This window comes from Hyalella azteca, unplaced genomic scaffold (assembly GCF_000764305.2).
Source record: "Hyalella azteca isolate HAZT.00-mixed unplaced genomic scaffold, Hazt_2.0.2 contig9978, whole genome shotgun sequence".
In the NCBI taxonomy this organism is placed as follows: Eukaryota; Metazoa; Arthropoda; class Malacostraca; order Amphipoda; family Hyalellidae; genus Hyalella; species Hyalella azteca.
The window spans coordinates 154,831-179,631 of record NW_025940034.1 but is presented as its reverse complement, the minus strand read 5'-3'; the positions used below and the strand labels follow the sequence as shown (position 1 = coordinate 179,631).

Here is a 24,801-nt window from a genome sequence, read left to right as displayed (position 1 = left end):
CTCGTCGTAGGACGTTAAATTTTGGAACAAAACTTTGCGATCTGAAACCTAACCCCAGATGATGTGAGCTAAAAGTTACGTAATTTAACGAAACTGAGGAAGTCACTCGTCGAAAAACGATAATTTTCGAAACATAACTATGCTATCTGAAATCCAACCCCAGATGCTGTGAGCTAAAAGTAATCGTCAGGTGGTGCACGCCGCAGCATGATTTAAACTAATTTAAATAACTAATTTAAACTAATTAAAAAACTATTTTAAATACTCCGGGAGCAGAACAATGATTGAACTATATAAGGTTGACCCACGAGGACATCCGTCTTTCAGTTCAGTTTTCATGTTACGTCACTCAGATCGAAAAACGTAAACAATCCCATCATTCCCGTGAAGGATTGGTTGACTGGTTTGCTCTCATATCGGTGCTCTCATATCGGTGATTAGTCAATGCCCGTGACGTTACCGAGATCAGTGCCGTCACAGACGAACAACAAACTTCATCCGCAAAAATGGGCATGTCATGGGTCAACCTTATACTAGTTTAATCATGACGCTGCAGTCTAACCGGCAGTATTCATCATGCAGTTCCACTGGCAAGCTAGGCTGTTTGGTCACAGTCCGTTGTACGCTTACAGTTCGAGCTAAAGTTAGGGTAGAAAGTGATGGTTCGATGCAACGTTCAGTAGTAAACCATCATTATACTCTGGGCTATTCATTTCTGAATGTGGTGGCGTAAAGCTCCTAATATTTAAAACAAGATGATGTAGTGGGCTGCTTGCTGACGGATGGCGTAATCCGCGGCTGTCTGGTGGTCATCTGGAAATATGCTAGGCGTTCCTTCCAGGGCTGATTGGTGCACAAATTTGGTGATGCACGGTTGCGTTCCCCAATTGATAGATTTTCTATTAGGTAGACGACAACGCGTCAGTATTAACGAAACCGTGTCAGACTGGGCATCAGTGTGCAGTAGCGTGCCACAAAATAGCATTCTTTGGGCCTGTTTTGTTCTTTGCTTTTATAAAATATCTGCCAGAAGTAGTGTCAAGCGTTTGCTCCATGTATGCCGACGACACAAAAGTTTATAATACAACAAAGGATGCGTCAAATAAAGCGTAATTGCAAGATGCTCCTGACAGTTTGTTAACCAGTTGTATACTAGATCGCACCGATTACAGTTCCCCAAATCCCTAGTCTCGTCTCTGCCCATCTTCCTCCTTAGCTGGGACTCTGAAGTTATACGACCAGCAAACGTAACAGAAATGATCCGGTCGATGGACCTGTTTATAGACCACCTGTGGACAAGTCACGAAAAGTACATGAATCGGCGATAGGTCACATCAGGAGCGATTCGCGCCACATCACTATGTTATATTATGTATTGTGAATAAATAGCTTCCTTTACATTTGGTTTGACACGTCTCGGCACGCTTCGTCATATAACTCACGAATGAAGGCGAAATTAAAACAATTGTCACGAGCTTGACATCAGCGTCAGGCCATAATGAACACGTGTACAAAGTTTCATTGAGCTACGTTCAGTACTTTAGGAGATATTTGATGTACACTGAATCTGGAGCCCGATCGCGAGACCGGCCGTAAATTTGTCCAAGACGTGGCCTTGAAGAATTTTAACATTTTACGATCAACAACCCACTAGACTGCCTTACAGATTAATTTCTTCTTCGATAAAGACAAAAATACGTAGTAAGAAAACGATAAAATAAAGTCAATAAACCTTTGCACCTGCAGCACAATAAATAGCAAAAGGAGCTTTGGGGTAATTTTCATATCCTGCTCTACCCTGTAATAACAAGCGGCCATATTTGTTTCAAACGATTTATAGTCAAGTTTTTGTATTATTATTGATATAATAATATTACTAGCTTCTACAGGGCTAACGTAAGATTTGATAGGCTTGCTCGAACTAAACCGGTAACGATATCATTAGTGCCTATCTGACGGTGTTCTGGTGATCAAAAAGAGGAGTGTGTTAAATTTACGCTTTCCCTTTACCACGTATTACTGATATTCTTTTAAAATCTTGAAGTTCTAAATTGGAAGGTTTCATGTGGAAAAACAAAAGGAACCCAAATCTGGGAACAAAACCCCCAGATAGCCAACCGGCAGCGACAGGAATGTCCAAGATAAAAGGAAATGAACTTGAACCCTGCCCTTCATCAGCACCAGAGAGAATTACCGCAACAAAGACAAAAATACCTGAAGACAGAAAAGGAGATTCATTACCAAAACGCAAGCGTCATCAGGCAAAGACATCTGACTATCCTGGAACAAGATCACAAATAGCCCAATCAACAATGGGAAAAACAAGATTATCAAAAAACCAAATGGAATTAGACCAAATAGCCTGCAGCACGGAAAGTCTTACATCTATAGACTCAAATCCAGAAGGAGTCTTATCCTCTAGCAATAGATCATCAAAAACAGACCTGACCTGCAACATGGAACCAAATGACAGACCACCATGCAAAAAGCGTTGTGCACCAACAGCACCTGAAACCAGTATGGAATTCTGTATAGGTAATATATTATCATGTTAACAAAAGAAAATGTATTGAAAAATTTACCACCTTACACCTTCCACCTAAGTGACAATTGATACTCAATTACTCATACTCTTACACTGAGCTCGTCAGAAACTGCAGGTGCTGACACCCGGACTGGGCCGGACAGCTGCACTTCCTCTAACTTGCTTGCGTGTGGTTCGAAAACCGATAAAAAGTAGGCGACTCTTCCCTCCAATACATCACTAGTCGTGTATCCGTGTCGACAAATTTGTAATGAATATGTTCCAAAATAAAAAATAAAAATTACGTAAACTTTTGCAGAAAATTCTCACGATTTCACCAATACCAACAAAGTTCTCGAATCCACACGGAATGATGGGATAAACTGATAATCTTTCATGGCGTATGGCAACATTGTGTTGACTGTTGACATTAGACAAGACGGTGTCACTGTGTCAGACACCTTGTTTTGGTCTTGTAAAGTTCAATTTCATAATAAATAGATTTGATCCACATTTCACAGTGACATTTAAATGATGGAAAATTGTTTCAAAATTTAAACACCAATTGATACGCTTCTAAATATGAATTTATTCATGTTTTCGCCCTATAATGTTGAATTTGTCTTAATAACTTCACTTCACTTCAAATCCTGAATGATTTTGTCTCCCATGGCGAGTTTTCAAACGACTTGTGTTTTTTAGAAAATTTGGTTGTTTATAAGCAGTAATTATTTTATTTTAATGAACCAAAGAAAGTTTAGTCATCGAAATGACAAAATCATTAAATTTAATATATTAAGTTATATGAGTGAGATCATCAATTATCAAAGAAGCTGTAAGAAAAAAATCGTTGTTTTTGATGTAAAAGAATGTTTTTAATTTAAAAGAAATGCAATACTGTATTTTCAGAAATATGATGCAAAAATTAATGATCCCTATTAGAATTCAGCAGACGCTACTCATTCAGAATTAAATTGAAAAAGTTGGTACCTATTTGAAATTGCAGTGGATACATCTTCCAGGAGTTTCAATGCAAAGATTCTTATTTAAAGGATAATAAATCGATTCGTAGTTGTTTACTCGAATTACTCCCACCTATAGATATAAATGAACATTATTCAATTCATTTTGAACGTTTTTCATGAATTCGCATTAAAATATTTATTTTGAAATCAACCATGTCAAACTAACGGAATAATTTGTTATAGTTTTAGGCTTCCGAAAATATTTCAAATCTCTATCAGAAATATCATAATTAATCATTCTCTTGCATTGACTATATTAACGTTATGATCCGTGCCGCCGCTGCCGCGCCGCGATTGTCATTTGTTTTCGCAGTTGCATGCCGGGCGACTGCTTTTGTTGTTCTGTGTATTCTCGCTCCCATGAATTGCGCGTTTAGTGTATGCATCATCGAAAAGTATGCTTGACAGCGTAGTCACGGTAGCTGTAATTACTTTATTAAGTTTACTTCTTTGCAGTGATATTAAGAAAGAAATCTTTAATGAACTAATAATTTGTATAATTTTAATTGTTGAGTGAAAGCTGCGCCTGCAGCCTTGCTGGCACGCAACATTTCCAAGTGAGTTAGTCTACTTTATAGAAACTTAGCATACCCATACGTGTTTTAAGCCTATAAGAAGTTCATTTTTTTGCCTGAAATAATGTTGTATCGAAAAACTGGTGTAGGTGTATCGGGAATAATATATGAACAGTCAATATTAGAATTCCATCCTGCCTGAAACCAACATTGTATCTACAATAACAACCCCAGAATCCCAGACAGCAAGAAGAAACTCATCAAACCAACAAGATGCTATGGCAGCTCTGCCACAGCCAAGTCAGGAATTAACGGAAGCCCAGTCTCGAAACACAGCACAATCAAATATGGCACCTGACTCCAGGCATCTTTCACACTGACAACCCTACTAAGAGATGATTTTCCAGCTGAGAAACTAGTTACCTTTCTGTCAAAGACGGACATCATCGACAAGCTCTAAAGAACAATACCACAAGCTCTGACCAAAGCACCAGATGCCCAAGAAGGCTGGTGCTAAAAATTCAACGAGATTCAACGAGATAATATTACTACATTGGAAATGACTAGACATCAGATCGTATAAGGCTTGTGAAAATGTTGATAAAATGATTACCTACTATATTTATTAAGTATGATTTGTATTATTATTACTATTAGAATTCTTGTACCTAGCTTAGTGCCTTAGTTACGTCAGCGGTCAGCCTATGCACAACCACAAGTTCACAACTTATGTCTCACAAGTCACAAGGACAAGCGTCTAAGCCTGCTGCTATCAGTGCTATTACCTAACTAATATTCCTGTAAAGTGCGGATTAGAACCGGTCTGTCTACCGGTTGCTTTTGAAGATTGCTAGAATGCTAGTAGCTAATTTAGTAAATATTTATAGCAGGTATTCATAAATCATAGTGGCAAACCAGAGATTTTTTTGAATCAGTTCATTTTTAATTTAATCATTTATTCAAAATTTAAACCAATTTCTCATGTATGATAATACTGGTATCCATGATACTTTACTGGTCTACTTATAGGACTCAAAAATGAACTTGAGGGAGAGTCTAAAAAACTCTGCTTTGCTACTATGATTCATATTCTTCTGTTCTGTATGTAATAATTTGTGAGTCAAGTCTTTCATGGTTCAATCACTTAGATGTCGATGAGCTGTGATTCTTAATCTTAAGTAAGAAGCCATTTCATTTGTACCTAATTCCGTGATTTTGTTTGAAAATTCATTCAATATTCGTGTATGACAATGCTAGTATTCTAGTTAGGGATAATTTAGGTAGGTATCAATGAATCAGGAACTTGGAAGACTGGAAATCTGGAATCATACCGGCACAGTGGCACCCACCCAGGAAGCAGGAACTGAACTAATGAACTTATGACTGACCCAACTAGCTAGACGCTAGTACCAGCCTAGTAGCTAGCTAATAAGCTACCCAAGTTATTAATTTAATTTTAGATCAAGCCTCAGGGACCTAGGTACTGAAATAGTCACCTAAACTGTCTTCAATAGGTAGTTGTTGCTGTGACGCTGTCCCCAGTAGTTTTCAGGATGTGTCGTCATAGTGGCAAAGCAGAGAGTTTTTTAGACTCTCCCTCAAGTTCATTTTTGAGTCCTATAAGTAGACCAGTAAAGTATCATGCATAGTGGCAAAGCAGAGAGTTTTTTAGACTCTCCCTCAAGTTCATTTTTGAGTCCTATAAGTAGACCAGTAAAGTATCCTGGATACCAACATTATAATACTTAAGAAATTTGATTAAATCTTGAGTAAATGAGGAAATTAAAAATGAACTGATTCTAAAACTGCTCTGGTTTGCCACTGTGTGTGTCGTCACTCGTCAAGTAATTTTTAATAATGAAGTTGCTGAAAGTTTGGAAAGTATATTGCCCACTCGGCCACTCCCCAGGAACTAGCTCTAGCTACAGCAGTCAGCAGGCAATATGGCCTTCTGCAATAAATTCAGGATGGAATTCTAATTTTGAAGGTTCATATATTATTTTGATCCACCAAGACCACTTTTTTGATTCAACATTGTTATTTGAAGCAAAAAGTGAACTTCTTAAAGGCTTAAAACACGTATGCTAACTTGCTCAGTTTCTATAAAGTACCGTAAAATGAGGTAACTTAGACCACAATTTTTTTTAAATGATGCCATTTTCTTACTACTAGCTAAATTAAACTTAAATTGAAACATGCAAAATACAGGTCTATACTTTAGGTTTCCTTACCATAAATTGCTGGCTCCTGCCTCTCATAGGGTAAACGTGGTATATTCCAACACATTAAGGACGCATCAAGAAATGAAAAACTATAAAAAAAACGTATGCGTTATGTAAGTTCTGTTGCCTTCACATGACTCTCAAAACACTTCACTACGCGTCAGCAATGATGAAACTTCCTATAAAAACAGTTATTCACTATTTGGTAGAGCCATGTCAACTGTCAAATTTGACACATTTTTCGATGATCTCACCACGTGGCATGCATTGTCTCTCTTTGGATCTCAATATTTTCCCACTAGATGGCCAAGACCTAGTGTTTATGCAGTATTTCAACACGCAAATGTATGACGTCACCATTTCAACCATCAATGAACGCATGGAACTAAAACAAAGCAGAAAGCTTAATATAAAGGAAAAGCTGGAGAGGTGACGGAATTACCTACGATGTCGGAATATACCGCGTTTACCCTAGTTTTTATGTAATTTCAAAAAAAGTGATGGTCTTTGTTACCCCAGCTCTTGGGGTATCTTAGACTGGGTGGTAAAATCAATTAAATTTTTTGGTAAAATAACTCCAAATAACTCCAGGTTTTGAGGCATTGCAGTAGCACTCTACTAGTTACATATGCAAATGACAAATTTGAGGAAAGTGTCATAGTTTGCAAATGGGGGGCGCTGCCCCCGAATGGGGGAACTTAGACCACCTAATGTCAGCCGTGAAGGGGTAATATTGACCGGCTTGGAAATTCAGCAAAAATTACCATAGATAAGACTGTAGAGTCTGAAACATAAAGAAAAACAATGGGGGCAGCACCCCCCATTTGCAAATTATGACACTTTCCTAAAATTTGTCATTTGCATATGTATATATAACTAGAAGAGTTCTACTACAATGCATCAAAACCTGGAGTTAGTTTACCAAAAAAGAAAAAAAATTGGAGGGGGTACTCCAACAGGCTTTAAATAATAACTTTTTTTTCGTGGGTCACATTTTTAATTTTTTAACCTATTGGATATGCAAACTTTTTAAATCTTTTTATTGTGTTACGTAGCCTTAGTATTAGGCCTTTAATGCCCATTGACAAAATTTTTCTATGTCAAATAGTTTTTGAGTTTTGGGGGTTTTTGTTAAAAAGAACAAAAAGTGGTCAAAGTTACCCCAGGAGTCGAAAGTAACCCCATTTTACAGTATGACCTATCAAATTCTTATTAAATGAATGCTTGCAAAAGCTGATCTCATAGTCTGGGAGTTTATTTTCACATGAAAATCTTATAAATTTACAGTTATATTTATAAATTAGATTAGAAGATGATGTTTTTTTAAATTATCTGTGCAGATAAGCAGTGTAGAATTCATTCCGTTAAAGCAACTAAAAAGTTTTTTATGATATCTGCATAGATTGTTTTGTAGATCATTTCTCTTCCTCTTGCTGACTGTAAGTTATGTCACAATATGGCAATGGAAGCAATAAAGTGCCTCCTTGGCAGCAGCGACCACAGCCTACCATTCCCTCTTTGCTTGGCCAGCATCCTAATGTTGCTGCTGCAGCAGCTGCGGCTACACTTGCCAACCACCTTGTGATGGCTGGGCAACAGCAGCAGCAACAACAACAACAACCACCTCCCCAGGCACCCCCTCTACAGCAACCACAGCAGTATACTTCTGTCCAGCAAAGCATGATACAAGCTCCTGGGTTAGCAAACATGGCCACCATGGCTCAGTCAACCATAGTGCAGGCTCAGCCTCCTGCAATGCCTGGTCAGCCACAGGCAGCTGCTCAGACATTAGTTCAAAATCCTTTGTCTCAACCAAGTCTTATGGGTCAACCACCTTTGGCTTCTCAACCTTTGCAACAGTTCCAGCAGCAACAAGTCATGCAACAGCAGCACCAGCAGACTCTCCAACAACAACAGCAACAGCAAGTGCTGCATCAGCAGCAACAACAAGCTCAGGTAGACTGAAATTTACCAAAGGAAGCAACAAACATTGAATTTATTTACTAATTATGTTATCATGATCTTTCAATGATAGTATAGTGTAGTTTTTCATGAGTAGTATAATTGACCTATAAAAATGAAACCTGCAGTTGAACATAGGTTGAACTTTTGAAAAAACTGCTAGGTGCTAATTTCATTGAAGCATTGAAACTGTTCAGCATTACATTGCAGCTGTGGGCTTCCCAATTTATTCTTTTTTCATTTGCAATAAAGCATATATGATGCCTTTAATCTCATTATGGTCACTGCCTACATTAGGTGGCGCCTGTACAGTATCCAGCTCCACGAGCCCTTGTCCCTCCTACAACGTTCCCCAACCTGCCCAGCACTCTGACTGCCCCTCCTGTAGTGGGGATGCCCCCAACATCCACACCTAACATGGGTCAGTTGTGCTAATAGCATGGAGTCAATTAATTCACTTATTATGGTCAAGGAAAGTGAGATGTGTATAAATTAGTTTGTAAATAAATTTCATTGACATTGCAAGAGAATGAGGCCTACACACATAATCTCACTCACATCAAGTATTTTTTATAGTCTTCTTACTGCACCCTATGAACAAATTTCTTCCTATTAACAGTTGGATTTGTACCTGACTTACATCAAGATCTTATTAAATTGTTTTAAAATAGATGAATTACAATTTTTATTTCAGCAAAAGAAATTACGCAATTCATTTTATATATTGAAGCAAAAGAGTACATTTCCCTTGCAGCAAAATCATGTTTGCTTAACAGAAGTTTAGTTGTAAATAATGATAGTCCTTAATAAGTGATTGAATGCTACATTTTGCATTGAATTTTGTAGGTCTTGGTGGGCTTAGTGTTGCAGTTGCTCAGTCTCAGCAGCAGCCACCTCAGCAAGGACAGCAGCAACAAGCACAGCAACCGCAAAAGCAGCGAGTCTTTACTGGCACCATCACCAAACTTTGCCCAGACTTTGGCTTTGTTGATGATGATGTCTTCTTCCAGACCTCGTGAGTCATGAAGCTTAAATTGTCTGAATAATAAATACTTTAAATTTATATTACTGTGAATGGTAAGTTCAAGGGTTGATCATGTACCTATGTATGAAACCATGAAGAAACTAACATTTTTTTGCTGTAGGGTTGGACTATTTCTTTGCCTTTTCTACACATGGTAAGCAAAAATGGAATGCATGCAGTGTTTGTGGACCAACATTGTCAAAGGGGTGCTCTTGTGTCTGTTTTTTTTTTTATAGAATCTTATACTATTACTGCCAGAACCTTGGTTTCTTCTTTTCTTCTTCTACAAATGGAACTGGAGGTTTATTGTTTATTCATTTTCAAAGCAATGACTGGTCTGTTTATTGACACTGTCATTTATTCTACTCTAAAATAAGTTATTGTGATGCAGTTTGTGTTGGCTAAATTTTTGTGGCTTATATGTATGTTTGGCATATGATGTGAGAATATCCAATTGATGAAGAATATTTTAATATATATTGGTGTAAGCTGGATCCACGTTGTTTTTATGATGGATCCAATGGAGTATTTAGTTTAACTAAAAATGGATTCAATTTCTTCCTGCAACAAGATTTTTTTTGCTTAATTAACATTTGGTTATCATTAGTTGCGAGGTAGCCTTTTTCTAGACTATTCTCTGTCTGAAAAAATTTTTGATTGTTCCCTCTACCGGTACTTATTGAAGAACTTCCTTTCAAAAAAACCTATGTAGACTGATAAGGCCCTACCCTATTGCATAAAATTGTATTCAGACTGTGCATATTTTTGTCTTCACTATGAATTAAATGTATGCAAGCAGCCTATAATGTTGTCAGTATGTTATGAAACTATCAACTTCTTTCCAGTATGACTAGCTCCTAACCCCTGTTGTTTCTTGTGCAGTTGTGTGATAGGCCAGCCACCTGTGGTGAATGACAGGGTTTTAGTTGAGGCCACGTTCAACCCAACGATGCCCTTCAAGTGGAATGCTAATAGAGTCCAAGTTATTCCAGGTATGTTTAATTTATATATGTACCTGTTTCTTTGGTTTCTTGCATAATTATTAGTTCTTAATCCTATTTGCCTCTTTCAAATGGTTGATTTTAGTCAGTATTTTTTGTTATTATTTGGTTATTTCTTAAGTACCTACAGACGATTTACTGTTTTTGTGATTTGATTGCACCAAAGGGAGAATAGATCCACATCTGGCATTACATTGCTAGTATTGAGCATGCGTTGCTGTTCATAGGTCCGAACCGTGACGCGTGCAGCGTGCGGGACAGCCTGCGTAGCAGCACCACCAGCACCAGGCTGACCGGGGCCAGTGGGCGTGCAACGGAGGGCGCCTACAATGCTGTACCGCCACCGGCATTTGCTTCCAATGGTGACTTTATTTAATTTATACTTATATATATGCTTAATTTGATTTTTTTTCTTATCACTACATAATTTCATTTCATGTTGCGTGATTAATATTTCAATAAGGTATTAAAAGCTGTATATGAGATTTTCAATGACGAAAGAAATATGACTGGTAGAAATTGAACATATTTCATGGCTACTGAATTGAGGTTGTGGGGTTCCAGGGTGGATTTATTACAATGCTTGGTTGATAATGAAAATTAATTTATCTCCAGATCGACGCTCATTCCGTGACAGTGGTGGCTCTTACAGTAACAAAGGTGACGTAATGTGAATCACTGTAATTTTTACATTTTTTTCCCTGTAGATCTGAAAAGCCTTCCATTTAACTCTAAATATTGTTCATTGCAGTATTTCTTACTCATAACCATATGTTATCAATAAATAATGGAAGTGCTTGAGGGGGAAGAGGCTCGTTCGCATAATGTTGCATGCAATATGGTTTTAACCTTTATTTTTATATCTTTGTAGTGTTTGTTTTTTCATCTTCTGTCATTAAGAATATGCGATTATAAAGAAAAAGCTCCCAGTATTTTCTGACTTGATCGCATTCTATGGGTTTGAGCATGATTGCAAAGCAGCCATTAGGCAAAGAACATAGCAAAGCAGTCAATTATAGGCATGAGCACTCTATTATCAAACAGTTTAATAGTCTTCCACACTATTATCTTCGATGTATAATACGTAGTGCATCCCACAGTATAATAGTCCTCCACATCACTATTCTCATTAAATTATTTGTTCACAGATAGTTTCTCATCAAGAAGCAGCCGACGCAGTCGCTCCCCTCGCCGGGACAGTCGCCGGGACCGTGATCGCGACGACGGCAAAGAGAAGGAAGGCAGCAGCGCGTCGGGCGGCCGCGCCTCCAGTAAAGACGCGGACACCAAGCGCAAGCGCAGCCGGAGTCGCGACCGCTCACCCCGCTCGCCCTCGCGCCGGCGTCCGCGTGTCGCCCCGCGGTACAACGTCCAGGTGAATGTGCTTCAATGGTCTGCAATCATTTATAATAATTTTGTTATATTATTATACTAATAATATTATTATCTATATTAGTATTATAATATATTCCTACCTTGGGTTGAAGCAGATTAATCATTTTGGAAGAATTATTGAGCACAGGTAGAAATTATAGATGATTTAAATCAAGAGGGAGCAAAAGTTGATCTTGTGCTTAGAAATTCAATGACGATAATTTTTAATGAAAAATACATCTTCATCTGATCTGCATTTAATTAGCAAACAAATTGTATTGAATTTGTTTGATGAGCATTGAATACGCGTTCTCTGAATTTCACTTTCCTTGTTGCAGTGCATATTCATTCCATCTGAGACAATATAGGCTGCAATATCAACCATCAATGTTTGAAAAAGGCCTAATAACGTTCCAAGTTTAATCACAGGTGATTGTGTTCACTTCAGGTTCCAAAACTGTTGCTGCAAATTGAGGAAGCAAACATACTGGAACTACGTAAGCGTTACTCCAACCTCTACATTCCGAGTGACGTGTTCGTAACTCGTCCCCTATGGAGTAACACCTTCCCCCCTCATCGCCCCTTCCCGCTGCCCAAGCCCGTAGGCTTCCATGTCATGCATAAGGACGTTGATAGCGTGCTGCCCAATGACGCCATCTACGACCCGCCTGATGCCAGCCACTCGTTCTCAGCTAAGGTGCCTTAATAATAGGATTTATTTTTAATATACAATGTATAAATAAATATATACAATGAATTTAAATGTATTGACAAAAAGTCTATACAGGCTCTCAACTTTAGGAGGATAGTAATGTTTAAAATCCCGCAGTATCCGCGTCTAGTAACTATGCTAGAAAGTGTTGCTCTGCATTAACTTGAATGGTCATTAAGTCCTACTGCTGTTTCAAGTACATTTCAGTAGGTTACTTGGATGTTTCTTCTGCAATGACCATAATATTCATAAATTGTGGATGTATCATACTTTTTTCAAAAATCATCTGTAATGTAGGTTTTATGGAGTGTGGTCACATCTGCATCACTGAACTAGTTACTTTGTTTTCTCGCCGACTTATAGAACTCGTTCATTAATTATGCTGAATGGTACACACTGTGAGGACTCGGAATTTCAAAAATCTCTTATTTTTTTTTAATGTGCATCCACATTACATTATCTACGCATCCTACTTTTTTCATTCACTTTTGTCTGGTATGAATCTTTCTCATTGCAAATATTCGCGCCAGTCTACACTACAGTCCATGTTCATATTTACTTTTAAAGTTGATATTAGTGTCTTCTGAGCCTTCAACTTCAGATCAGTGTGTTATGAGATTTTTGCTGCAATATCGTTCAGTTTTTAACTTATTTAAACCTTTTCTATTCCAGGTTATTCAGTACTGTATTTTATAATAACCTGTACATTGAATATCAGCTAAAATACTGCTTATTCTTGATATTGTTGTTATTGTTGTTATCAGAAATCATTATTGTTACTTTTTAGTGCATTTTCTCATTTATGGAATAAAGGCGTTATTGTGCTCCCCATGTCCGTCTGTCCGTCTGTCTGTCCATCCGACGAAAAAATGTGCTCTCTGTCCCTCACTGCAGTGAGTACCGAGTTATATTATTTTCTTGGTGTCGTAGGTGATGCTGTTGTCGGTGCCGTCCATGGAAGAGATCTACCGCCGATCATGCGCCCTCAGCGAGGATACCTCAGACTCCCGGGACGCTTACGTGCATCCTACGCGCCTCATAAACTTCTGCGTGGGCCTCAGGGGCAAGAGTGAGACCATGGCCATAGGGGGCTATTGGAGCCCCAGCTTGGACGGCCCTAACCCTGACAAGGACCCGTCAGTGCTGATCAAGACAGCCATCCGCACGTGCCTCGCTCTCACAGGCATTGACTTGAGTCCCTGCACTACCTGGTAAGTGATGTAGTTCATAGCTGTCAGTCAATAGTATCTTTAATTTCTGTTAGTGCTTTATCGTGGTGAATTTATTCATGAAATATGTTAGTAAATTTCGTATAAAATCTTGCTTGCAATGAATTTTTTATTTTTTTTTTTGCAGTCTTATCTTATTTATATATGCTATTAATGCTAATAATCCAGAACTGCAAATACGTATACGTACTATACAAATTAGATGATTATGAATGGCTCCATAAATGCGGGCTGAACATCCCCATTTGTTTTGAGATTTAACACTCAGGCTATTCAACAGGAATTTTGTTATTTTCTTATTCCTTAAAGCATTTGACAGTAGCGTATTTCATTTCTAGCCGTAGCCTTGACGGGACTGATTTTCTGGAAGGCTTATGTCAATACAGAGGTTATGCGTGATCCGTTATTACATTTGAATGCCCATAATTGAGTTCCAGTTGTTTAGTTTTTAGATGTATATAATACCTTTTTACAGTTCGGCTTGTCAAAGACAAGTAAGTGCCAGACTTAATCAACTTTGTTAGCTAATTGTCTTACTTTGTTAAGCTAATAATTAATGAAAGTATGCATAGTTGTGCCGAAGGTCGCTCCGCAGTTATCCTTATTTATTAATATGCATCGGTTGAGAGCGTTGACGGGATGTGCTCCATGTATTGCCATGTTGTTGGCTGGTAATGTATTGTCAGTGTTAACCATTCATGCAAAGTAACCACATGTTTTCAGACGCATTTGATGATTCCTCTGATGTTCAACTGGTGCTGAAGAAGCTGATTTTATTCGCGGGTAATAGCTAGAATACCAAATTTATACTTCATCTTATCGTCTATAAATCGACAAATACATTTCTTTTTGTGTATCTGATGTTCCTATTCTTTTTGAATTATCAATTTGTAGTTTTCAGTTTCTGTTCTTCATTCCACGAGTAATAGCATTACTTCCACGAAGAAAAGCGTGGCTATTAGTATCCTTGGTGTGTCGACGAGACCTAGATGATATGACGCCACGATGTCATGCTGCTAAATTCCTCATGTGTGCTGAACTTTAATTAATTCTTCCTCTGGGTATAGAGTGTATAGGAAAGAAAGCCGTGCTGTGATGGGCTATTGTCCTACTGTAACCGAGACTTGAAGTGTGAGGCGCTCACTTTCTTTTTACGCGAAGCTCTCTTGACGACTCACATCTGATCTCAGGTACCGGTTTGCTGAGATTTACTATCGCCGTGCCGACTCAGCTCACAAAGGGCGAGCGCCATCGGCTGCTACTGGCGGTGGTGGCATCACAAACACCACTATAACCACTACCAATACTACCACTTCCACCACCACTACCACTCGTAGCACTGGTACAACGTGTAGCAGCAGCAGCAGTGGTGGTGGTGTAACCGACAGTAATGTTTGTAGCAGCGGTGCAGCGTCTCGCGCTCCAGGCAATGAGCCTGGACGCGTAGAAACTACAGTCATATTTCTACCCGATGTTTGGAACATTTCCCCTACTAAGCTGGAGTGGGATGGCCTTCATCTCAACTATAAGCGGCTTCTTGATAGGAAGTTGGCATCCATGGCAGGCGGTGCTCCCGTGGACGAATGTGAGGGCGACATGCCCGACGAGGAGGAGCTGGAGGATGACCAGGCACTGCATATATAAAAGCTTTCTTCTTCTCTCTATCCTCCAACCTGTTTAGTCTATAAGTTGAACTCTCATGCTCCTTCCTCTCGATTTCTTCTATATTGCTTTCGCATCAGCAGTGTCTCATCAAAGCTTGGCCAGTTATCATCTTTTTAATATGTTTTTGACATTTTTCGGCAATTGCGATTTGTATTTTTTACGTTCGTATTTATTATTGGGTTCATTATTTCTCCACACTTTGCTCCATTGTTTCAACTAGTTTCACTGACACTTCTCCGTTGAGATATCTTTATTTTTAAACTCAGTTTTCATTTTTAATAGTGCTAATAAAGCTCGTGTATTCTTGTAAGTTGAAACAAACTGGTCATGCCTTTCTTGGGAAGTTCAGATGCTCTGTCTGCACTCCATAGCGCTCCGTATACGGCACGAACACAATACAGCAAAATCGTGATGATTCATGTTAATGATTCTGGTCATGGCTCATAGCATGTTTGTTGATTCTCATATCTTGATTCGCGCTAATTTAAGAACAATTTCACTTAATTTGTTTCTGAAAGAAATTTTATTTGATTATATTGCTCGAAAATGTTCGTGTACCGAGAGCTGTAGTCTCATCTCTTCTTCTTTCCTCACTGCCGACTTCTATGTTTTGCCTTTATTTGGTCACTGCTTATCATCCCTTGATTCTACGTCGTTTGATTTAATGGATGCCGCTCGGCTCATGTTTGCCCTGATGAAATTGTTCTGTTTGTTTTAGAGAGGTTCCGTGCTACGCTAGACATTCGACGAGACGATGCTGATGCTATCGCCCATCAGTTATTATTACGTCAAATTTAAAGTTAATTGTTTCTATACCTATATACATCTCTGTGCAAAATCTGTGGGTTCAACGTGCTCTAAAAATACAAAGTGTTTATGACCTTCAATTTTGTTTGCGGATAATAATTATTTTTACTGCTGTAGATGACCCACCTTCACTAGATACGGAGCTGTCCATGTGAGGAACCCCACTCCTGTGTGCTGTACGATTGCTAGGTTCTGTTGTTAACATCTAGTTAGTTTGTTAGTGTTTGTCTGTGAGCGACTGAGTGGGTGCCCGCTGACCCTCTACTGCTCTGCAACTAACTCCTTTTGTCCTCTCCTATAGGAGACGCCAAAGCGTAAGGATCCTTCCCACTGGTCGGCTCTTGATATCAAAACCATGAAGGTGAGAAATCAATCTCGGATTTCATTTCTTACTGCTTTTAAGAAGTTGGGAACGAGATTCATGTCTTTTTTATATAAATATCCTTCTGCAGCTTTTTTTTACGCGAGTGGGGATATACAACAGCTCTTGACAGCCCATGCTGATCAATATCAGTTTGAATTATATATATGATTTGCATGAATTGTTGGAAAGAAAGCACCAGAAGATGAAAAGGTGCAACGTTTGCTAATGGGTAATGAAGTTTCTTTCGAGTGATGGTTATTAGTTGATTTGAGAGTGATCAAATTTGGAAAGCATCATTAAGCTTCATGTGGCAGGTGATTTATAATACGTAATCTACTTGAAAGTCATTGTACCTATGTTGAAAGATTAAATAGGCTCTATTGGCAGGTGGTGGAACTACGAGAAGAACTGGATGCTCGTCTCTTGAACAGCCGCGGCCTCCGATCCCAGCTCATTGCTCGCCTCACTAAGGTGCGCTGAGCAACCAACTTTATTGTGTGCAACCTCGATTAATTTTGCCTTCATTTAGATATACCTATTGTTTTATTATTTGTTCTCGCTGAAGGCCCCAATTTTATTGATTAAATATAAATACTGGTATCTCTATTAATATTGTTTAGAATTTTTTCTGCCAAGGGTCGACTTGTTTGTCTGGAGAAGGTACCAATTGATGCGGAATAATGCAATTGCCGGTGTTTGTATCTTGAAAACACTCAATAGAAAAAAATTTGTATAGCCTTATCGAGCCATTCTGTTTTTATCAATTCTAATTAATGCACGTATTAGGAGGATTTGAATTTCAATGCCAATTATATTCACATTTCTGTAGGTGCTGAAGTCTGAGCAAGACAAAGAAGAAGCCGAGAAGGCTGCTATTGAAGAGAAGATGAAAACTGACGAGATCCTCAAAAAGGAAGAGGAGGATAAAAGGAAGGAAGAGGAAAAACGCAAGAAAGAGGAAGAGGATAAGAAGAAGGAAGAAGAGGAAGTGAGTTTGTGTGAAAATTTAAAGTTGAAAAAATTTATATTTTTTCAAACGGTAAACGACGTTGCTATAAAGTTAACTGCTACATAAGAACAGGGTGTTATATGTGTTAAGTTTTAGTAAATTCAACTTTAAATTCCTGAAGCTCTTATCGGAAATCATTGTTAGGTGTGATTCTATCTTAAATATTAATATAGGTTTTAAAAAGTAAGAATTATCATGCACGGTGTTGTATGTTGTCATGCTAGGGTTGAGTTAACCTGAAATTTATACCATTTTAGAAATGTGTATATCATGAAGACGTGCTGCCAAGCCTAATTCCGAAACAGTAGTTCCATAATCTTGAAATTTGTATCATTGCTTTGTAGTGTAGGTAATAATTATTGTTTGGGGTAATAGTGAAATGCAACTATATTAATGATGCGACCAGGGCAAGGGCAATCACATCAAAAATGGTGTTATAGATAAGTCCTAAAGAAGAGGTCATGAAAAGAAACTTGAAATCCAATAAACACTAAAATAAATTCCTATCCGGTGGAGAAAATTTAGTTAATATTGAAGAATAATCAAATGCATATTATGTATGAATGCAATTTTTGAAACAGATGCGCCGCAGCCTTGAGAAGGAGCGCGCGCTGCTGGAGAAGAGGCACACGCTGCCTGAGACGCCCATGCTGCTCGTGCACCCATCGCGCTCTGCTAAGAGCGGCAAGTTCGACGCCACCACCATGAGCCTCTCCGTACTTCTCGACTACAGACAGGTTATCCAGCTCTCATGTTCTGTCTATAGTGCACTCTATTTTGTTATATATTTGTTGGCTATATGGAGTTAGTTGCTATTTTGCTTGAAAATTAAGCATAGATTATTCTCTAATGTGTCACGTTATTAATAATTATTTGCCCTATAGACCCTATAGTTGGTTTATGAGCTTTGACTTGCATGAATTAAAAAATATCCCTAGTCATTATTTATCAATATGCATAATATGAGCTTGCATTTCAAATATGTCTAATATGAGCTTTGATTATATTATTTTAATGTAGTCCAGGTTCATGTCTTCATTGGTGCACAAGCGTAACACTAGTTTCCCGTTTCGCCTCAGGAAGACAACAAAGAGCACTCGTTCGAGGTGTCACTTTTTGCCGAGCTCTTCAATGAGATGCTCATGAGGGACTTTGCCTTCAGGATCTACCGAGCTCTGGTCGAGGCGCCTGAATCGCCTAAAGAAGAGGTACCAAATTTTCAGTAATATATATGCATGAAAAACTATAATTGATTCTCGGTTTGAGTCAACGAAAAGCATCTTTTGTCTAGTTTTCTGAAGTACCACCATGAAGTGCTCCTAGCCTGTAACGCTGTGAATGTACATATCCTATACTGTTCAGTCAATTGATAAATTTAAGTACAATTTTCTCATTTGTGTCGTGAAATATACACAAGTTGATGTGTTTATCAATCCTATAAACCCTATTGTAATACGATCGCGGGCTGATCGTCGTGAGCATTAGCGTTGAGTTGATAGGACATACAACATGCATTCATTTTGTACTGCACATTTAAAAGACAACTTTTTCAGCCATCACGATTTAATTTTGTGTTCCAGGAGAAGAAAAAAGATGCAGAAAAGAAAAAGGACAAAAAGAAAGATGACAACGATGAAAAAGTTGATGCCGATGTGATAAAGAGTACTGATGAGAAAGAAAGTGAAAAGAAAACCGAGAAAAAAGAGGACGAAAAAGAGGAAAGAGAGCCCAAGAGGAGACGAAGAGACAAATTTAAGCGAGAAAATGACCAAAAGGATGACGATGAAGACGCTGTGCTGGACCTTGACTTCGAGTATGAGGTAAGTCCAAACATTTGCTAGCAGATGTTGCGTGCTTATTTTGATTTCCAACAGATTGGCTTATAGCTCTCCGTAAAGTAAATATGGTACTGAAGCTCGCAATGCAGTGCTAGTAACTCGCCCTGAGATACTCATTGCTTCGAGTAAGGGAATGGGCTGCTCCTATTATCGTGCTAAAACTCTCAATGGTATTGAAAGCTCGCATAATGGTGCTTACAGCTGTTATTAAATGAACCTGTGACATACCGGTAGCGTTATTTATTGCCGTTATTAAATGAGACCTTCAAATCGACATGATTCAGTAGAAAAAAATTGTGATAATTAAAAATAAAAAATGTTTGTGTCGTAATTTTTTATATGACGAATTTTTTAAACAAAGTGTGTGTGTGTTTAGAAGATCGAAGATTGCAAAATTGAACGTAATGTTTTGTTGTGCAGCAGGAGGAATTCTTCAAGAAAGATGCCAAGGCTGATAAAGAAGCGCTCGCAGAGGACGAGGATAGCAAGGAAGCCAGCAGGAGCGTCAGTGCGGACGTGTCCAAGGATCATGGAGACCGTCAGTCTGAGTCAAGTTCTCGTGAGACTAAGAAGCGACGAGCCAGTAGCTGCGACCGCAAAGACGACAAGAACTCTAAGGAAAAGAAGAAAATGTTCACTTTTGACCCTTATTTGTTGCTGGCATTTGTCTACTTTGACACCACGCGCACTGGCTATATCATTGATAAAGATCTCGAGGATATCATAAACCTGCTCGGCATGAATCTCTCTAGAGCTCAGGTTTGATGTTAAAATTAATACTGGCATGTTTTCTCGTGCATTATTTGACTCGAGCAGCAACAATTTCAAGTCAATATTTTGTAATGTGAAATAATTCACTCATTAAAATTGATGTTATTCTCATTTATTACACATGTTGTTAGAAGTTAGAAAGTGACAGGATAATTACTTATAGGAATTATACCTTTCACTGACTTATCTATAAAAATACGTACCTTAATTAGTAACATCTCTCTACAAAATGGATGTTTAAATCAAGAAATTTGAAACAGATGAAGAAGCTGACGAGCAAGCTGGTGTCCCGTGACGTGCTGTACTATCGTAAGCTCACCGACGTGCCTTATGAAGACAAGGATAAGGAGAGGCCACCGGTCGCCCAGCCATCCTTCATGGAGCTTCTCGCCAGAGGTGGATTGAATTTCCGTGCTCCCAAAGCTTGATTTATAGACTTAATTTTAGTGCTCCGACTGCTCTCAATGCTTGATTGTTAACCGAGTATCAGTGCTCATGAAGCTTGATTTGAATTTTCAATTTCCGCCCTCCTCAAGATCAATTAAAGAGATTAATTATTATATATGTGTTATTATGTATTATTATTATATTATATGTGTTTTTTAAATGCTACTTGATTTCGTTGTCAACTATTAATTATGCGAAGTAGGATTTTCACCTAGCACTCGCATTGTTCTTTTACAACTCTGACTGGTTTGGTGTTATACAATTGTGTTCTTTTGTTGATATGTTAATCTATGTATTGAAAACTAAAAAAAAATTATTGTCAGAGAAAAACAGTAAATTCGAACACTTTTACTGAACCTTCTGCACATGGTTATATTTTTACTAAAATCTTTAGAATGAATATTTTTTCACAATTTGTACCTAAATTACTCATTTGTGCTGTTTGTAGTGATCGAAGAAACGTGACCACTCAGAATATTGTTATTATCGTAACAAAATTTTCCAGGCAACAAAAATCATCTTCCCATTTTCTGCGAGGACGGCGGTGACTTTGCCCGTCGTGGCGGCCGTGCCTCCAAGAGTGAAGATTTCCCACAGCTGAGGGAGGGTAAGTGAATCTTGCCTGACGGATGCCCGCAGTATATGAACGACCTTGGCGCACGTTTGATTGAAGAACATAGAATGCCATTTATTAATAATTTTCTTGTTTATTCTTTTCACGATTTTTTTGATTGGGAAATTTTATAGCTAATTTTGATTTTTTAATCGGGATATTTTTGTGCCTAGTTTTGATTATGTAATTTACAACTGAGGCGAGGAGTAGTCTGCATACTACGAAATGTTTTGGCATGGAAGGAAGTTGTCAGATCATTGTATATTATTTGTGTAAAGCTATATATTTGTTGTGAATCTAATGTTTTTAAGTTTAAATCATTTAAGTTTTTTATAAAATGTAATAACTAGAATAGCATTGTAAGTGATAGCTATGACTACGATTGACGCGTTATGTTTGCCTAATTTGATATTTGCTTGCCAGGCGTAGTGCGCTACGAGGGATCCTTGGTAGACGTGGCCAAGCTCATGCAGCAGCTGCAACGATCAGAGAAAGCCTTGATTGATACTGAAGAAAAACTCAGGACTACGCAGAAAGATTATGGTGAGTTGAGTAACATAATCGTGAGCATAAGGTGTCCTTGTTTCTTTCGACCTTGTCCTTGCCGCTAATTCTTGAAGAAATTTTCCAAGTAGCATGGGCCATCTTCTATTTGCATGTGCTATGCATGTGTATAATTTCTATGATTACTAACACGATACTTGATGAAATATTTTTCATACTGGGCAAAACATTAGTTCGGAATCAGACTCTGGCCATGCAGGATTTTCTTTATCACTGAAACGTGCCTAATACCTAATCCAAAGAAGAGTTATCAGAAGAGCCACTCCTACACTATAGCTGAAGCTTGAAACTTTGCTTGAATTGCGCAAAATTGACCTGCATTAAATTTTTTTACATTAAGATCCGCGAGGCTAAGAAATTGAAATTTAATGTGTGGCCGGATAATATCGCTTTTTACAGCTTGTTTCAGCGTTGTCAGAAGGGTTTCAAACAGTTACTGTAATTTTTAGCACACGAGTCAATGTTCCAAGCATATAACATTTTCACTAGTGTCCAATAACGCAGGCAACATTTATTGATATCAACTCTTGTATGGGGCAACACTATGAGAAACTTTCCACGAATGGTCTCTCCTATGTTCCAGGCTTGTGCAAGGAAGAGGTTCGCCGAGTAACTGAACGCAATCAACGTCTCACAAAAGATCTGCGCCAACAGCAGCACACCTCACGCTTCACTGAAGACGAACTCAGACGCTCCATGGTGAGTTGTTGCTTACTCAATTTGTTTTGTTGAATCCAAGTTTGTACGTAACGTATCAATTGCCCAACACATCGTGTTCTCTATTTTTTTCTGCAGACATAGGAATTCTTTAATGCTTCAAATGGAATCACGTACCATTCCCATTTGATATTAGAAATGTAACTGCTTGTTTTTCATATTCTTTAGAAACAACGTTTCACTGTCAAGATTTTCAATCTTGCCTGTATTTTTATAACCTGTTACGCCTATTTTATCTCTGTTGGATTACATAGCCACAACTTGCACAAAATACGATTGTAAAGTCGTAAATTTATGCAGCCTGAAGTCGGTTAATTGAATAATTACTGGAATTACAAGAGATTTTTCGATCATCTAAGTCACTAATCTGCATAATATCCCTCTTATTCTCATATCTAATAAGATTCCTGTGTATTTGATAATGAATTTTGGTTTAACCGTCCTTTGGATTACCTATGATCTTTGAAAGCTTTGATGTAGCTTTGAGTACCATCTCTTGCTCCTTCAACAGGACGATAACTTACGCTACATGACGGCTCTCAACACCATTAAAGACGTAGTCAAGCCTTTCGTGCGAGGCCTTGAGATTGATCTTGATGAAAGTATCGACATCAAGACTGAAAACGGCAGCTCCCGTGATGCAAAATCTCCTTCGTTCATCAACACTCCCGATGATGGTCGAACCAACGGCGTAAACACTTGAACTTCAGATTCATCTGCTGAGTCACTTCATGTTGTATCCATGTTCTCAAAACGCGCTTCATGACGTAACGGGCTCCAGTAGCTCCAACTTTCCCAACACGCTCTTTGTTGACAGATCTGTAGTCTTATTGAGTGACTTCATGATGTACTACCAACGTGCTAGTGATCGCGTAACTCGTTTTTGGAACTTTCGTTTTCATGCATCCTTGTACGGAAACATCAAATCGAACGTACGTGTAGTCTCGACTATTGTACAAAATTTACGAGTCATGAAAATATGCGAAGACTTGTATAAATATAAGTCTTAACTATAAATCTTTTCATATCCAATGGTCTCGCACAGAATTTCATAGCGATTCTACTGTTGATGTTTGTTGATGTAAATGTCGTCAGCACAGTCTACTGCCGTCTCGTTGAAATGAGTATCGACACACTCATAAGTGCTGTTAGAAGATTCGTATCGATTTTTTAGTAATGTTTATTTTGGTTCTGTCTTACTTAGAGAGTAGAAACTTATTCAGTTCTGGCTAAGTTGTACTGATCTAAGAATACGTGAACTTTACTTCCACATGTTCATCCAAAAACAATGAACCCTCAGCCTTGGATTTAGTTTGTAACGAGTTTCATGACCATTTAATGCTCGTTAATGGAAGTGTTCTTTCGTTGCAGGGTTAAATTTACTTATCAATTCTTGACAATTTTATTCTGTTGTATTGTTAGCCATTGAGGCCTGGCATGTAATCTTGGCTGATTCAAAAGTTCAACAAAACTTCAAATTTTCTGTTCCGATCTGATTCCATTCACTAAGATTTTCTCGTTCGATATATTAGTTTTGAATTCTTAGTGAATATTTTATTCACTAAGATAAATCGTTCAATATTTTAGTTTTGTTTATATTAGTTGTATTAATTTGGGATTTTGAATGGAGATTCAGTTGTTTTGCGTGAACAAACGGGAGCTGCTAAAGTGATTCCCATGAAGATACCCGTTAATAAATAATTGCGACGTATGGACGGTCACACATTCTCGTGCTGTTGAGTGGCAGATTAATTCTGCCAGCAATACAGCGTTGCTCGTGTTCAGTGAAGGCTGTCGTGTTACCGACGCAATATTGATCAGTAGAAGAAATTTCCCATTACTTGCATGCTTAGAGTACTTCTTTTAATTGCTAGTGTTGCAATGACAACAATCTTGACTTGACTTTTCATTTGTAAATCTCACATTTATTTTCTTTTCCTTGTTCTGTCGTGAAACAGTGCTAGTCGTAATGGTCGTTAGTCGCATTTTCATGAATAAAGGGACTTGTAAATCCTGTGTTTCTGTCATCCGCTTTTTCCCAGTTTTAGAATACAGTATTACCGATAGATTGCCATATACATTTTTTTAGTTAACAAATATACGAACTTTATTCGATTCGTGAGTTAAAATTTTTAATTTGATATCATCATGATACGTTGTTGATCGTCATTCATGATGCAGTTTCACCTCGAATTGAAGCCGTTCTAGACCACTATACACAAAGGTTTAATGCCCTCAGGGGGATGCTCTGCTGCGTGAGCGGAGCGTTCAAGAGATTGGCGTGCGTTCTCTGGGTGCCCGAGCACTTTCTTTGAACTTGATGAGCTGAGGTCTTCAGACGCGTGTCTATGCTCGTCACTGTCAGCAGTCATTTGGGATTTAGCGTACCTAGAGGTCATAGTCCCTGAGCATCTCACC

General features: G+C 38.3%; 1 protein-coding gene across 1 annotated transcript; it reads left to right on the top strand.

The window, feature by feature from the left end:
* Positions 1 to 7,631: 7,631 nt before the first annotated feature.
* Positions 7,632 to 24,394, top strand: LOC108680086 (cell division cycle and apoptosis regulator protein 1). Its single transcript, XM_018168845.1, has 22 exons — positions 7,632 to 8,242; positions 8,546 to 8,669; positions 9,095 to 9,263; positions 10,155 to 10,264; positions 10,501 to 10,635; positions 10,889 to 10,933; positions 11,422 to 11,648; positions 12,096 to 12,344; positions 13,290 to 13,570; positions 14,779 to 15,217; positions 16,362 to 16,421; positions 16,812 to 16,895; positions 17,254 to 17,412; positions 18,015 to 18,170; positions 18,513 to 18,641; positions 19,014 to 19,253; positions 19,692 to 20,030; positions 20,303 to 20,438; positions 20,995 to 21,096; positions 21,526 to 21,645; positions 22,250 to 22,365; positions 22,895 to 24,394. Exons 1-22 carry the CDS (start codon positions 7,733 to 7,735, stop codon positions 23,084 to 23,086), a joined length of 4,122 nt encoding a protein of 1,373 aa, XP_018024334.1. The 5' UTR covers positions 7,632 to 7,732; the 3' UTR covers positions 23,087 to 24,394.
* The last annotated feature ends 407 nt before the right edge of the window (positions 24,395 to 24,801 follow it).